This window comes from Eleginops maclovinus, chromosome 7 (genome assembly GCF_036324505.1).
Source record: "Eleginops maclovinus isolate JMC-PN-2008 ecotype Puerto Natales chromosome 7, JC_Emac_rtc_rv5, whole genome shotgun sequence".
NCBI lineage: Eukaryota > Metazoa > Chordata > Actinopteri > Perciformes > Eleginopidae > Eleginops > Eleginops maclovinus.
The window spans coordinates 10,206,310-10,221,776 of NC_086355.1; the positions used below are offsets into that span (position 1 = coordinate 10,206,310).

At 39.0% G+C, this 15,467-nt stretch overlaps 1 protein-coding gene across 12 annotated transcripts in view; it reads right to left on the reverse strand.

The window, feature by feature from the left end:
- Positions 1–15,467, reverse strand: part of zmp:0000001200 (dedicator of cytokinesis protein 9) — a 69,754-nt gene that overhangs the window by 19,358 nt on the left and 34,929 nt on the right. For all 12 annotated transcript variants that reach the window (XM_063888684.1, XM_063888680.1, XM_063888679.1 and 9 more), the window contains exons 4-21: positions 13,588–13,670; positions 12,801–12,870; positions 10,721–10,816; positions 9,865–9,999; positions 6,845–7,019; positions 5,568–5,620; positions 4,479–4,553; positions 4,232–4,372; positions 3,328–3,540; positions 2,692–2,814; positions 2,271–2,353; positions 1,614–1,736; positions 1,342–1,421; positions 1,029–1,216; positions 743–808; positions 563–655; positions 355–478; positions 133–251 (exon numbers count right to left, since the gene is read on the reverse strand). In XM_063888684.1, the coding sequence (XP_063744754.1) occupies positions 133–251; positions 355–478; positions 563–655; positions 743–808; positions 1,029–1,216; positions 1,342–1,421; positions 1,614–1,736; positions 2,271–2,353; positions 2,692–2,814; positions 3,328–3,540; positions 4,232–4,372; positions 4,479–4,553; positions 5,568–5,620; positions 6,845–7,019; positions 9,865–9,999; positions 10,721–10,816; positions 12,801–12,870; positions 13,588–13,670 (2,040 nt within the window). The remainder of the gene's footprint in view (positions 1–132; positions 252–354; positions 479–562; positions 656–742; positions 809–1,028; positions 1,217–1,341; positions 1,422–1,613; positions 1,737–2,270; positions 2,354–2,691; positions 2,815–3,327; positions 3,541–4,231; positions 4,373–4,478; positions 4,554–5,567; positions 5,621–6,844; positions 7,020–9,864; positions 10,000–10,720; positions 10,817–12,800; positions 12,871–13,587; positions 13,671–15,467) is intronic.

The following is a 15,467-nucleotide window of genomic DNA, read 5'->3' on the forward strand; positions in this document are numbered from 1 at the left end:
TGGTTTTTGGCATGGCATCCCCAAATCATATTTATGAAATCAGTTTTGAACTAAATAATGAAAATAAGAGTTCAGCACTTGAGCTCTTGAGGCCAAGCCCTCACTGCTTCACAACCTGAGGACACACTCTACCTTGCTGGCGCCCTCCTGACAGCTGAGGTATCCAGCAGGCAGGTTGGCAGCCACAGGGACTTGACTCTCGTTCATGGTCACCCGGCCATCTTTCAGCAGGGGGAGCCAGGCGTAGCCCACTGAGAGAGGAAAGGCAAAGTCAGAGTCAGAAGCTTCAAGGTGTTTTTGTGATCTGGAGACTCTATGAGAGATTAATGGACATTTGGTGTTGCAGTGTCTTACCTTGAGTCTCAACCAGCTCTCTCTTTTTGGTGCTGGCCTTGCTGTTGCTGTCACAGCTGACATGGTAGAAAGTGAAGAGCAGATGGTGTTTTTCGTGGAGCTGGGTTGGCAGCTCAATCTTAAACTGAGGAATATAAGATAAACAGTCAGTATTTGAATATATTAACTTAACTTTTTGTTTTTATGCATTTGCTGAATATTGTCTCACCTCATCGTAGAACTCTGGGTTATGCTGGTGATGCAATACTGCAGCAAAGGCATTTTTGGTAAACAAGGGTCCTCCAGGTCGGCCATAGATGCACTGTGGAATAATAATAATAAAAGTTAGCTGGCTTCTGTGATGGGAGAGGCTTTAAATTTAAAAGATTGAGGAAAGATTTGAGGTTACCTTTAGTGAAACAGCCTCTTCCTCATCGGAGTCCTTAAACTCAATGCAGACAGCTACGTTTCTAGCCTGAGGACAGACGCAACGATCAAAACTGACAAAGTTAGCCAAACTAATAGTGAAAAGGTGCGGTTACTTTAGGCCATAAGAAAAGTAGAGAGTTGTTCCAGTAATAATATTTAATGTTACAGTATAAAACAGAAAACTGTAAGTCAACATATGGAGGACAAAATCCTCATAAGTCTTCCTCCTGTGTCAATTAACCTACACAATTAAAGATTTGAGTTACCTTTGCAAATGACTTTTGGCTGTCATACTTCAAGTGCCTCGGGTACACATAGAGGTGATTGTTGTAGATGGTGAAAGGCTGAGAGCATTTGGCTATGCACGGCACAAACTCCTCCACTTCAAAGAAGATGTTGGTCTTCTGGCTGACATCAAACTGCTTCACAGGAATGTAGGATGAGGTAACACAATCTATATACAGAAGCAGGAGGGAGAGGAGACCAAATAATCAGCCTGCAGACATCGTGACGGATCTGCTGTGAGGAACAGCTTTCATCTCTCATGTTGGCCGCAAGGAACAAATTCAGAGGCCTTACTTGTCAAGTTGGGGGCTACATTGTCAATAGTAACATCAAGGTTTCCGAGGATTACAGGCAGCTTGGCCATCTTCTCTGGCCTGAGGAAGAGAAACAAACTCTGGTTAAGCCTTTGCTCTCATCTCCAAATAGTATATATACACACACACACCACATTCACACATGTGAGCAAACATCTAACTTTTTAAAACCCAACAGCCTTTTTGTTCCATATTTGCCTTTCCAGAACATCTGTAAGACTACTTCTACAGTTTTCGTTGAGGACTACTTACTTTCTGAAATCAGCCAGCAGTTTGAGCACATCATCATTGGATAGCTTGTTGCTGTCCTGTCTGTAGAGAGGTGAGAAACGAGCACTTTTGTCCAATGTCCCTGAAGCATCTTTAAACAAAGACCTGCAAGAAGGAAGAAAAAGAGTCAGGAAGGTTTTAATTATCCTGAACACGCTCATGTAAACTGTTCGAATAAGAAAGAGGTATGATACCACAGTAGCATATTGGATTAATCCATATATTTGATCGATTAACCTAGTAATTGCTTGTCAAAAAACAAACTACTAAAACACATCCATCTCATTTTCCTAGAACAAAAACAAATCAGTATATACACTGATATACAACAGAGAAAGCAGCCAATATTTACATTTCAGAAGCTAAGACTAGTGAGACAAGTTAATTGATTTTCAAACTGGCCTACATGTTATTAGTATAGCCCAAAAACAAGAATTATAGGAACAAGTTGAATCATAACCTATTGCAAATTGTATGTTTCACCATTCAATGGTTCAATGGTTTGTACTTCTGATATTAGATTTATTAAATAACATCACTATTGCGACATAGGGCGTGTTTGTATTGGCTGTGTACACAGAACATCTTGCTGGAAGCTGGTTAAACGTAATAATGAATCATAAAAAAGAGATTACATACCTTGCTGCCCAGGCAAAAGGCATCCTGTACTGACCCAACCGGCAACATGCCAGCTTCGCATTTTTCAGGACCTTCTGCGCCACCTAGTGGAAAACAGGGACACAGTGCGGGCTTAGCTTCATCACTTTGACACACTCTCCGCCCTGCAGCACTCTTACATATTCAGCACGCTGCCACACAGACACAAAGCACATTTTTCTCGACTGAATCTCATTACTCCATACCACGGTGCCTTCAGGGTCCACAACCACATTTGTTCAGCCAAAGTCAATGCTTGTGTTAGACAGCAACTGGTCAGCACTTAAAAACAAGGATGATTATCTATGAATAATGTGGAATAATACGGTGGAAACTGCTGAGTTGGGGAAACATGCTGCCCCGTGTTGAGGACAGTGAAGAGAGTTCGGAGTGGGGTCAGTACCTTAGTGGAGTCTGAACTCTTTGTGTACGGCTCGGCACAGTGGTTGATTCCTCCCTGCAGCACCTTCTCTATGCGAGCCACCAGGAAGATATCTGGGTGGGGGCACGTTACCGAGAATACTCCCTGTGGAGACGATGAAAAGGTTAGAATTTCCATACACATTAAGGTTGGGGAGAGCAGTAATGATGATTTTATGCTAGAGAGGGCAATTTCTGTCAATTTGGATATCAACAATTATTGGCTGAATGACTCTCATAATATATACATTTATGTACATCAGTAGATGAATCTTACCTGACTTCACATTTGTAGTTTTTAAGAAATTCCCTACAACATGAATAGCAATAACTTTTGTGAACGCCTTACTTTTCCTGTAGTAAAACCATAAGCTTTACTTAATGTTTTCCTATTGGTTTCAAGTACACAAAACTAAAGCCATTTTATGCTCATTAGCAAAAAAAAAGGGCCAAACATTGCAAACATTGAATCAGCTAAACAGCAGGGTGTTGGCATTGCCATCGTTAGTATGCTGAACAATTTAGCTCAAAGTTTCACAATGTACAGTGAAGTGTCACAGAGACACTAGCAGTTCTGTTTGTTTTCCTGACATTGTTTATTTTAAGTATTATTATTTACCTGTCTCGGATACTGCATGGCTGCCTCTGGCACTCCGTGGACTAACCGTTGCCCCTCATGGTGGGTGTCCCCTCCTCCGTTCATATACTGACTGGTGTTACTGGGCAGCATGCCTCGTACAGACGGGTGGTTTAAGTCCACATGGAAGTCTGAGGAGATCTTTCTGCCGTTCTGGATGTCGAACAGGGACAGGGTGACATAAAATGGCTCCACCTGGAGAAGAATGAGAGAGGCAGGTCAGTATTGGACAGATGATGTTTGTTTTAACTTGTGCGTTTTGTTAACCAATCTGCTTAAATACTATAACTTAAAGACCATAGAAACTGATTTAAAATGCCAACTTAATATGTGCTTCAACAGCTGTAAAACAGGATTCTTGATAGCATGTAATACACTTTAGATCACTTAACTGTTACATGCAACGTTTCACTCAGCAATCTAAATAATGAATGACACTAGAGGCAAAGTGAAGAGTGTTATATAGTTTCACAATTGCACAAAGAAAGAACATTTTTAAGTCAAATATTTATAGCACTACTTTAATCAAATGAGTAAAATGAAATCCACAAAATATACTGTAAATGTCATCTTACAGTCCTTGAACATGCTTAAGTGTGTGTGTGTGTGTGTGTGTGTGTGTGTGTGTGTGTGTGTATTGTTTTGACATGTTGATAGACAGTTTCGGTAAGGAGGGACAGCAGGACTCAGGCTCCATTATACAGATTGCCACCATTACTGAGCCTGTAGGCCGGTTGCTATGCCAACAACAGTCCTTCAGCGACTTAAATAATGACAGGAGTTCATCCGGCCGCTCTAACAACCCATCTCCTGCGTCTTTAGTCAGCCGGATAATGCTATTTCTGTTATTTAGGGCCTATTGTGACCGGAGGAAGATCAGCCTTACGTTAGTGGTGGGTCCTTCCTCGTTCTCAGCCACACAGCTTTGCAGGTTGAAGGAGAGGTCATTGCAGTTCACCAACACACGCTTTCCAAACTTATCCTCAAACTGCTTCACATCTGGCTCTATTCCTGAGAAATCTAGTTTCTGAAGACAGCACAATGGAAAGTATTGCATTCGTTAGACAGTGTCAGTTTGGATCTCATTACCGCACGGGAATAAGAGAACTCAAATGGGCTTCAAGTTTATTTACCTGTGTGTCGGGGTCCAGGGTGAACAGCTTCAATCTGGTCTCGTTCCTCATCCTAGACTCGATATCTCTTGCACTCTGAGGACGAGAAAGGTATTTTTTAAATGGATTCAAACCACAAACTGTCTGAAACGTCAAAAGCAACGTCTGAGAGATTTCCAGTCAGTTGGTTTTATCATTAGAAGATGTTTTTCTCATCTGGAAACAAGGCTTCATATTTTACAGGCTGATCAGACTGGGCAGACTCAGTGGTGAGGGTCAGGTGGTTCCAACACACACTTCAGAGCAGCACACTGTAACCTGTCAAGTTGTTTCCCAGTAAACCCTTACCACCAGTTTCCATGCACATATGGCTTTACTATTGCGTGCCACTCAGCACTGTAACAGCATGAGAAGCTGAAATAAAAAGTTTGCAGTCTGCAAGTCATCAGTCAGTTAATCATGTATAAAAACAGATGTTTCTATCTTAAAAAATGTTTAAAAGGCTTGATGCAGGTCTTATTAAGTAAAAGCATGTGTCGGCTTTTTCAAATGGTGGATTTCTTGGGTTGAATGCTTGTTTAAAGTGTCTTCTTCCATAAAAAGTATCCATTTAAACCTTCAGAATACAAATGAAATGGGAAAATTGTGTGTATGTTTTTGCTATTGAAGAGATATTGAGAGTATGAGACAACATCATTTAAATATATACGTGGTAAAAAGAAAAACATTTTGAAGGCAATTAGAAAAGACTTAAAGACTTTTTTTGGAAATACTATGCTTAAACATGCCAAGGAAGCATTATCTTATAATAAGGTCTGGTGGGTTTGGGTAAAAACTGCAGACACAAATAGACAACGTGAGGTAGGATAAAAACCTATGTGTATATTCTTCTCCTATAAGTCTGACAGTGATTAATTTCAGATCAGACTAACACAAACAAATGACCAACTGAGAAATTAGGTGTGTAACCAGCAACACTTAAATCCAAATCCAAGCCACATGTTTGTGCCATAGGCCCTCTTCCTTCAATGGGGAACAGAGATTTCATGCTGCAGCTCCATGAGATACTCTACCGAATGTGTGAGCTCCAGCAGAGAGAGGAGGACCTACCTGAAAGCTGTCCATGCTGCCAGAGGAGCTGTCTGACTTTCCAAGATCATCATCTAGAGGAAAAAAGAAGACATCGTTGAATACAGGGGAAAGATTGTAAAGCATAAACTAAACCCCCTTGTGTTTTTAAAACCTCCTTAATCACTTTCTGAATTGAAAGTTCAGTAAACAGTAATTCAGCTGCAGTAATCATTAGGATTGAGATGGAGATACAGCAGGTCTCAAAGCCACATAAATGAAAGCTCAAAAATCTCCTCAAGAAGAATTGTGTTTTATCTGATGCACAGCGTGATTAATAAAAGCTGAGGAGTTAGGGAAGATTAGTGCGGCGTTTTGTGCAAAAGCATTCAGCCTTTTTCCTCCACGGCTAAGCCTCCTATGAGACAGGAGGTGAGTATTAAAAGTCTGGGTGGTCTGGTATCACATCCCATCACTGCAGGGCAGGAAGAGGTAGAGGAGAAGTGAGCCTCGAGTAGTGAGAGGATGTTGATGAGAACGATCCCCAGGTACATCAAGTATCCCAGAATAAATATACTGATAGTGATGAGTGCGTTTAATGGATTTTTAAAGTATGGTTGATTATTATTTGGAGGGCAATTTCATTTAAGCTAGTGTACAATATAGGACCACTGTAACTCTAAAAATAAACTGCATTAGTTAGGGTATCACAGGTTTTGTTCTGAAATATTATTATTTTCATTATGGATTACCCTATTTTTCTTAATTTATGTGTCATATATAAAATATGATTGGAAAATGTCCATCACATTTTACCAAAGCCCAAGCTGACATCTTTAATGTCCTGTTTTTTTTCAAAAAAAAATGAAAAACTCAAATATATTCAGTTTACCACCCGAAGATTCAGGAAACCAGTCATATTCGAGAAGCTTGAAATTGAAAAACTTCAAAAAACTGACATAAAGCAAATTTGAAATTTTGATTGACTAAGCAATTAATCAACCTTGAAGCTAATTCAAATTAAAAGTACAGCAGTGATAATGTTGTTTAAACTCTCACCAAGAACTTCAAGAACCAAAACTCTTATATTATTCACATAATTCTGCTAGCGTCAGCACACAGACTTCTTATGTTTGACATTTTTTAGTCTGCATAAAAACTACTTCATAATTAAACCACAGATGTTTCTACAAGACTTTGAAAAAACATAATATTCCTTATCATGAACTGGATAATATTTTGACTAACACAAAATAATATTCCATTTTATATTTGCGTTCTTTTAGGCACTGTGAAAAGATGGACAGACGGACACACACCATCCTGAATGTCTCCATTCCTCTTCTCCTGCATGGCGATCTCAAAGCTGCTGTGGAGGATCTTGTTGAGTAGGTTGATCCAGTCCTCCATCTCTCCCTCGCTGTCCGAGGCCAGCAGGTAGGTGCTCTTATCCTGCATCTTCAGCTCAAAAGCAAACCGTCGCACCTTGTTGTTCTGCAGCCACGAGAGGAGAAAAAGGGGGGTAAATAAAAATGTAAATTAAATAAATTAGTTAAAGTTGAAAGATAAAAAAATATGCAACTGTAGAAAGACTTTTTTTTAGAATGGAAAAGGAGCGAGATTCATGTTTGCCAAACACAAGAATCAGATTTTTAATGATTAATTGAGTTACTTAAGTTTATACTAAACTATAAAAACTAAAATAACCATCCCAAAGATATATGCCTCCACCGATGATCCAAAGGGCAGTTTACATCCATGTCTGTCCTGCTGGAAATGTCATCACTTCTTTTGTCAGAGAAAATTGTGTTGTTTTCTTATAATTAACTATGAATTCTTGAGTTATGGCCAAAAACATGATGTGAAGTTACTTTGAGCTTGACCTTTGCAATGGGCCTGGGAAATTCCCTCAATGCGTTCCTGAGACGTTCCTGAGATATCGCATTCACAAGCATGGGTGAATAAGCCAAAATGCCTCCTGCCTCGCTATCACTGGTGCTAAGGCATGGTAGAAAATCCAACAGCCAACTGTGGATATTGCAGTCTTTTATCTCACTATGCAAAGCTAACATCTAGCAACTGCCGGCTCATCAGAAGGCTGTACAATCTAAGTTTTATGATCTAAATGATAGCCTGTTTCACTTTAATTCTACCCTCAAACCTCCTTGTTTAATACAGTTTGAGCCTGCAAAAACAAAAACAATTTACTGAGACCGTTTAGCTCCAAACATTTACAAAATGTGAGTCACTGTTTTGGAAAGAAGTGGGAGGCTAAACACAATTTTAAATGAACTGCCACAAAAAGCTCATGGACAATGTGAATGAGGGAGGAACAGATTATTTCCATCTGCTTAACAAAACTTCCAGCTCTGCCAGGACCACAGCAGAGAAAATGAGCTGGACCTGAAGCGGGACTATGACCTCAATGATTTCACTGTCACATTCACACTTTTAGGTCACATTTGTTACCTATAACTGCTGATTCAGCTACAATGTGTGCATGATAATGTGTTGTATAAAAAGTGAATTCAGTAAATCTTTAGCTGACCTAGAAGTCATCTCATTACTGTGAGCAGTCAGTGGATTGTTATGCTGTGGTTATCACTGGAGCTGGCTGAATAGAGGGGGAGTGATAGGGAGGCAGACAGGCTGAGTCTACATGAAGAGGGGAAATCAAACTGGACTCTTGATAAACAGACTTAATCATCTGATAGGTAGGAGGACTGGTCTCTGTTTGCTAGACAATACAGCTGCACAGATCCTCGGGTGAAATGAGTGGACATAAAAATGTGAAGTAGTTTTTTATGATATTATTAGCATCTGTGTTCCAAGGAAAGAAAACAGAGAAAAATAGAAAGTTGAAATCCTCAACGTTGACGCTTTGAGGCCATTCTGCTCCTTGCTAACCTTCAGGGACTGCCCTTCACCTCATTAGTATGTGGGAAATGCTTTGTGCGTTTGAGCATATGTTGGCATTTTAACAAAGCTTAGGAGCAGCTTCAGGCTCAGTATGATGTCACTGCGCAGGCCATTACAGCTGCAGAATTTAACATCTGCATTTCCACAGTCCCTGCTGGTTGAGTATAAGTTGCATGATGTTTGTGAATTTAACAAAGCAGAAAACTCATAAACTGTATGCGTTATTCAAGCAGCTGTGCAATGAATGATGTTAATTCACTGCAGAAAATGAATCCTGAACAGAGTAGTTTATTGATCAAACTACAATGTCTGCATCAGCGTGTAAGTGAGTGAATCACAACATACTTTAAGCATCCACTTAATTTGACTTAAAACCATGAGACACATTCCACAGGTTTGTTTTTTATGAGTTCAGTCTATGTAGAATACTGATTCTACGTGTCCTCAAAGCATTCATCCTAATTTGCTTGAACTGTACATCTCGTGTTCACTCACATTTCTGTTACATTTCATTTAGTTTTAATTTTCTTTTCGTATATACTGTATGTTTATGTGTAACTGTACTTTATTTCTAGTTTTCACTTGTTTTTTGGCAATAAGGGACACATATTAAAATATTATTTTTAATGTGGTTAAAGTGATGTTTTTGTGATATGAAATAAAGAAATATGAAATGTTCTGTATTTTTGATAATTTCTTGAAAATGTTTCTAATGGCACAAAAAAGTGGAAATGTAATCCGCTCATATTTCCAGAAACTAAATCAGGAGGTGCTTCCAAAAAATATAGAAAAGCGTTCAAATATTTTGCGTAAACTTCTCCTTCTAGAAATTGGCCTGATAGCTCTTCCCATCCCCACGATAGGAATCAGACAGTCCTGGAAAAACACTCAAATAATATCTGATTGATGCCAGCTGAGTGCCTCTTCAGTACGATCAGCTTCCCTTCATCTATTGAGCTGATAGACAGGTGATAATGCACCCAGTGAGTCTTGGCCTACACTGAGAGATCTGCACATGGAATCGATTGTGGAGTCGATGGAAAGTGAACGGAAGTGAGACATCAGCATTCACCTTGTTTTACAATTTGAGAGTCAGCAGTAAAGAATACCCTTGGGAAGGAGAGCTCGGTTTCAGGGAAACGAACAACAGCCGCCGCATTGTCGGAGAAATATATGTTGAACTTTTACCTTTTATAGTTAACATTTTACACTACAAGTCAGACAACATGTTCATAGAGAGAAGAATTGTGAAGAGGAAGTTGCTATATCCGTATTTTCAGTTTATTTCCTGTAAATAGTGTTTTAATTTCCATGAGGGACCAGGCTACAGGATATCCCGTTTGGCAAAGCAGGTCATACAGGTTCAGCACAGTTTAACGTTTACTTCCTTTGTATCAGAGAGAAATATTTAAGAGCGTACCTGAACCACACCCATACAGGAGTCCAAGAAGATGGTTCCTTTGGGCTCTTTGGAGATCTTCTCATCTTTGTAGAAGTTTAAATTATAAGAGCCGTCCCCGAGCTGAGTTAGATGGAAATACCTCCTCTTGAACGACTGGAACAAAAAAATAATGCCATTTATCGGAAAACAAAATGCAATGTTTCGGTCAAAACAATTTCCAGTCCTCTACTCTGTCTGCATCATACAGTATAAGTGTAAGCTGCCAGGAATAATAAGCCTGCCTATAAAAAGGCTAAAAAGTATTGATGGATACAGAAAAGGTAGAGGGCATTGCATACTGTGCTAATAGTAAAGGCTTTTGAATTTGAGATTGTAAACTATATAAACAAAATGGATTTTAATTGACTTTACGGGAATATTTTTGAAGGAAGCTATCCTAAAAAATGAGATGATAATTGTTTTCATATATAACTAGTTATGATAACGGGAGAACAATTAAGATACGATTATTTTCACTGCAAAATTCCCCAATGCTAACATACCCGTCTGAGTCACATTCTCCTGGTGTTTTTACTTTTCCTAATTTCAATACATAATAAATTAAAGCTTAGCTGCTCCAAGCAATAGCTTATTTTTATTAAAGATTAATGTGTCAATTATTTCTCAAATTGTTTTGTATGTCAAAATCTCTCAGAGATGCTCATCACATGTTACCAGAGACAAAATGTGACATCATCAAATCGCCAAAATCCAAAGCTATTTTGTTTGTCATCATAAAACACAAAGAAAAGCAGCAAGTGCCATTTCATTTTCTTTGGGTCAAACATTCAAATAATTTACTAATGGTTTGAGTTATAATACACTTCTGTCTCACCCTCATGGTGACGCTGATGGCACTGTTCATGTTTCCTTTGTACAGCCAGCCATGTTTGGAAAACCCGCCTTTCTGGGATCCTAGGGAGGCCGTATCCTGCAGGAGACAAAGACAGAAGACAATGTAAAACACACTCACACTGAAAGGAAAAAAGTGTATCTTTGAAATTTGCTTTCCATACACTGCAACATATCCACAAATGTCCACATGTAGTAATACCACAATTTCTCCATTTTGAAACAAGTCTTAATACTTTTACCAACACAAACTAATCACCTGTTCCCGATACATTTCCAAAATAAACAGATAAGAGAAAGCACATCCATTTACAAAGGGATGGTTTCGCTTTAAAGAACAATGGAGTTTTATGTTGTTTTTTTTAGTGGATCATCATATCTTAAGCATGCTTTGCACACACCCTGACAAAGCCCAGCCTCACAGTGGAGAAAACCCCTTGATGTCGTGGTTTGAGATGACACAGAGCAGAACATGCTGTAGGTCTGTCTCAGTGCAAACAAGCAGCGGACGAACATTAAACAAACTACGACTGTTAAACTAAATAAATATCTCTGTCTTCACAGCAGATCTATGACACAAGGAACAAACCATCTCACACTCAAAAGGCCCGGAGCATGAGATCACACACGACAAAATAACAAAGCTTCTTAGATCCACCGGCTATCGTGATCTGTAAAAATAAACCAATTAGGAGGGTAATGAAGGAAGAAGCCCGGTTCTGGTTTGGATCAGCCCTGTCATTTACAGTAACACTTCCTGACTTTAGGAGAAGGCAGTAAGAGATTTGTATTCCTGACAATTTCACACAATGAAAAGATTGAATTTCAAGATGTCTACATCCTGGTCCAGCACTACTTCTTCTTTCACTTTTTCTCAGTCTTATACAGTAAAGTAGGATTTAAAAGTGGAGAATTATAATATTTTCATGTGCCTTGTGGACTGATCTAAAAAGCAGCTGGGAGAGTACAGTGCCTGCTTCTCCTAGAAAATGTCTAGACGAGAATCCCTGGTTTGATTCTCTGTGAACTCAAAAAACCAAAAAATATCATAAAAAGAAAACTAAACTCCAGTCTGACAAAGAGAAGATGAACAAAATCTCACAACCAATTTTGCATGTGGTCCAAAAATCCCACAATACACACATACAAATTAACAATTTATTCTGAAATTTAGAGTAAGAGTCAAACGAAAATCTAACTAAGACCCAGTTTAAAAATGCTGTAGTAAGAAGTAGAGGCCAGCATGTGTTGAATGAGGAGGGATTTGGATCTTGTCAGGTCCTGTCAGAGGTGAACAAATCCTGGCCTCTTCCCACCGGGCACAGCCTTCCTTATTCCCAGCTGCATTAAGCAAACACGCAGTTTAGAAGAAGGATACACTTCGTAGCATAATTTTCTATAAAACCCATAAACTCCTGTGTGTAAACAGAGCATTTCAGCTGGTGTTGGAGCACAAGTTGTTGCCTATAGGAGGAGCAGTTTGACATTTAATGTGAGGAGAAAGGGTCAGGATAATCATCATACATCTTGTGAAGGAGCGTGACCTTTATAGTTAGATAACATTTCAGCCACAGCTTCATGTCTCCTTTGAAGACTCAATGCAGTCATTCCAAAGGAAATCAACACTCATTTAACAGGTATGAAGCAGCACACACCCACTGCATCATACGTGGACTAGAAGAGGGTGAAAAGATCTGATTGATGCTTGAAAAAAATGTGACTGTAAATAAAGTTATTTTGAGAAATAGTGCATCAGCAGAAGTATTTAAGCCTAATTGAACTGAATGACTCCCATTAAATTCATATTTAGACCCAACTATGCCTTTCATTTCTTTAACAGCTGCAATGAAAACAGGAAAGAATGGAGTTAGACATATTTTGCAACATGCTGTGTTTCTTTTGGGCTGGGTTTATAAAAAAGAGATGTGAGATGTGAGGTTAAGGACACAATATAGAAACCCTGCAAATTCACTCGCAAACCTCTCGGTGCTGTAGGTAGAATTTTTGGGGGAAATCAAGGTAGACAAATCTAGACAATGTAAAGAAATAAGACTCAGCCTCACCTCATCTTTGTCGACATCCTCATCCACCTCAAAGACATGGACGGCCAGTTTGTCAGGCCTGGACACTTTGCTGTAAAATAACCAATTATTATTGACAGGCATATAGTATTTATTCACACAATCAGAAAATAAACACACAGTTATTTAAGGCAACGCAAAAAGAAAGTTCTAAAAGGACATTGTTGTTCATGGAAATACTCCAAGGTGTCTACAGCTTAGTGTCAAAGTTAAGAATAACATTCAAAAATATTGTGGGGTTTTTAAACAGGCGATCCAGCTATTGTTTTAACTTCCCCAGATTCACTTCAGTGACCGAACATTTAGCGGCAGTGACGGTGTGAAGATCATAAGGTTATTGTCAACTCGTATTCGAACACATTGGCAGTAAAACAGATATTCTTCAGGGAAGAGGCTGAAGCTGATGACACAAACTAAAGACAATGAGGGTGGTTTCCACACTGTCTGTAGCTGGTCTGTATCCAGTGCACCATTAAAAAAGGAAACACTCTTCTGCTGCAGGGAAATATGAATAATTTGCAACACTGCGTGTCCTTGTAATAACGTCACAACAACAGTTTGTCAGAAGCAGGAAACAAAGGTGACAGTTTGTCTAGGTGACATGAAAACATGCGTGACCTTGTCTTTTAGTTAAAAACCTCTGGAATGCATATATTATATACAGAAGCTGTTCTTACTTGTTCATCATAAAGATACCTTGTCACACTACCAAATTACCTCTGTGAATATATTGTATACAAATGCCCAGGTTTCTGAAACACAAACTTACTTTGGAAGCTGACGAAAGTCTCCAGAAAAGTCCTCATACTTGTAGTTGACAACATGCCAGTCTGATTTGTAGGTCTTGATGCACTGAGGAGACAATGGAAACACATTAAAGGCCACTATATATATATATATATATATATATATATATATATATATATATAAAGAACATCAGGGTTTTGCTAAGATGTCAGTGTTAAAAAAACTACCATGTGTTCAGCAATGCCAAACTTGAATTATTTTAGAGCAGCAAAATGTAATTACTGTTTAAATATGGAGATCTGTAAATCCAGACAATGCTGCTTTGATGAGAATTGTGGTTTGGCATTTTTAAGAACAGAAGTCGAAAATCTGACATCTTACAGCTTGCTTATTGCTGCATGAAACAGGGAAATTGATGGGTTGTTGGTGACAGATATTGTCAGTAGCAGCCCTCTAAATTCAAATGTCCTAAAGTTCTGGGAGGATGGGATTTGAGACTTTTTAGACCAACCATCTGACCTGCGCTTTGAAGCATACTATCTTAAAAAACAACCCTGCATGACGAGATGATGCAACAGAACAAAATATAGCGTCTTTACGTCTTTCAGCTCATTCGACAACAGTTCTGTCGATGCTTTGCTAAAAGCGGCTAATCATTTCTTTTAAAATTTGACGTGAAATTTTCCGGATTTGGCACAGCTTCCTCTGGATCCACAAAAGGCTTGATACGTTTTTCTCACAGTAGGCAGATACATATCCCCTTCCTTAAACCATTTGACAATTTTTCTACTTTTATTTTATGTATTTGACCTTTGTGTCAAGTATATCGTGCGTTGCATAGTTGGAGGAGATTAAGACTGAAGACTTTCATTGCCAAAACTATGATGTAGAGAATGTGCTTATGACTAATAAATCCTTCAAATCTTTGAATCATTCACAGGATGAAAATAATTTTAAACCAATATAATGAATGAAATGCAGTTGCTGGAAAAAATATTTTCCTACAGTTGATTTTATGAATCCCAAGAACGCAGAAATCAAAATACATTTGATTGTTTTGATCAACAGTTAAAGCCTTTATGCAGGGAAATTCTCAAGGAGTGTACGGTCAGTGGTCACGCTGGGTCAAACCATCCATTAGTACAAACTGGGAGGGAGTGTATCTCTATCTCCCTTTACTTGGAAAACATCTGTTCATTGTTAGAGTCAGTGATGGGAGCAGCTCTCTCGTATCTGTTCTGCATAAATGCGTGCCGTTTACAAGAAATACCCTGACAGGGTCACAGAATGCAACCTGATCAGGACAGCGATCGGAAACAGAGAGGCTCCTGCTGGGCTGATCCACACAGCTGTCCCGGTGATGTCACACAGCACCTGACCGGGAGCTTTAGTATCTTTATGACTTCAGACAATGCTGCCTTAACCCTGACCTCTGACCTGGAAGGTGAACAGCCAGTTGGTCTCCGGCATAAAAAGACAGTAGGATCTGTGTGCATGGCCACATGTTAAACTAGTGTGATGTTTAAAGGAAGAAACATTTCCCATTTTGTAGCCATGATTTATACGTCCCACTGCAGTTAAGTTACCTAACATACAAAGAAGCGTCAAAGTGTTTTTAAGAATCTTTGTTTAATAGTAATTTGCTGCCATGTAATAACAGATATGTTAAGGACAGCACTATAAACAAACACTGATAGAAAATAACCAGAAGTGTTGATAAACTTGTGGAGAGTAGAAATAAATGCACTTTATCTTTGTTACCTCCCTGCTAGATATAACTGAGGAAACACAGTCTAGTTACCTCCTGCCATGATCTGTAACGAGCCAAGAAACCATTTACAAAACAGTTTCCACTCAAAGTTAGATGAATGCTTCGTTAAGCTGAAATAAAGAGTTTTCCCG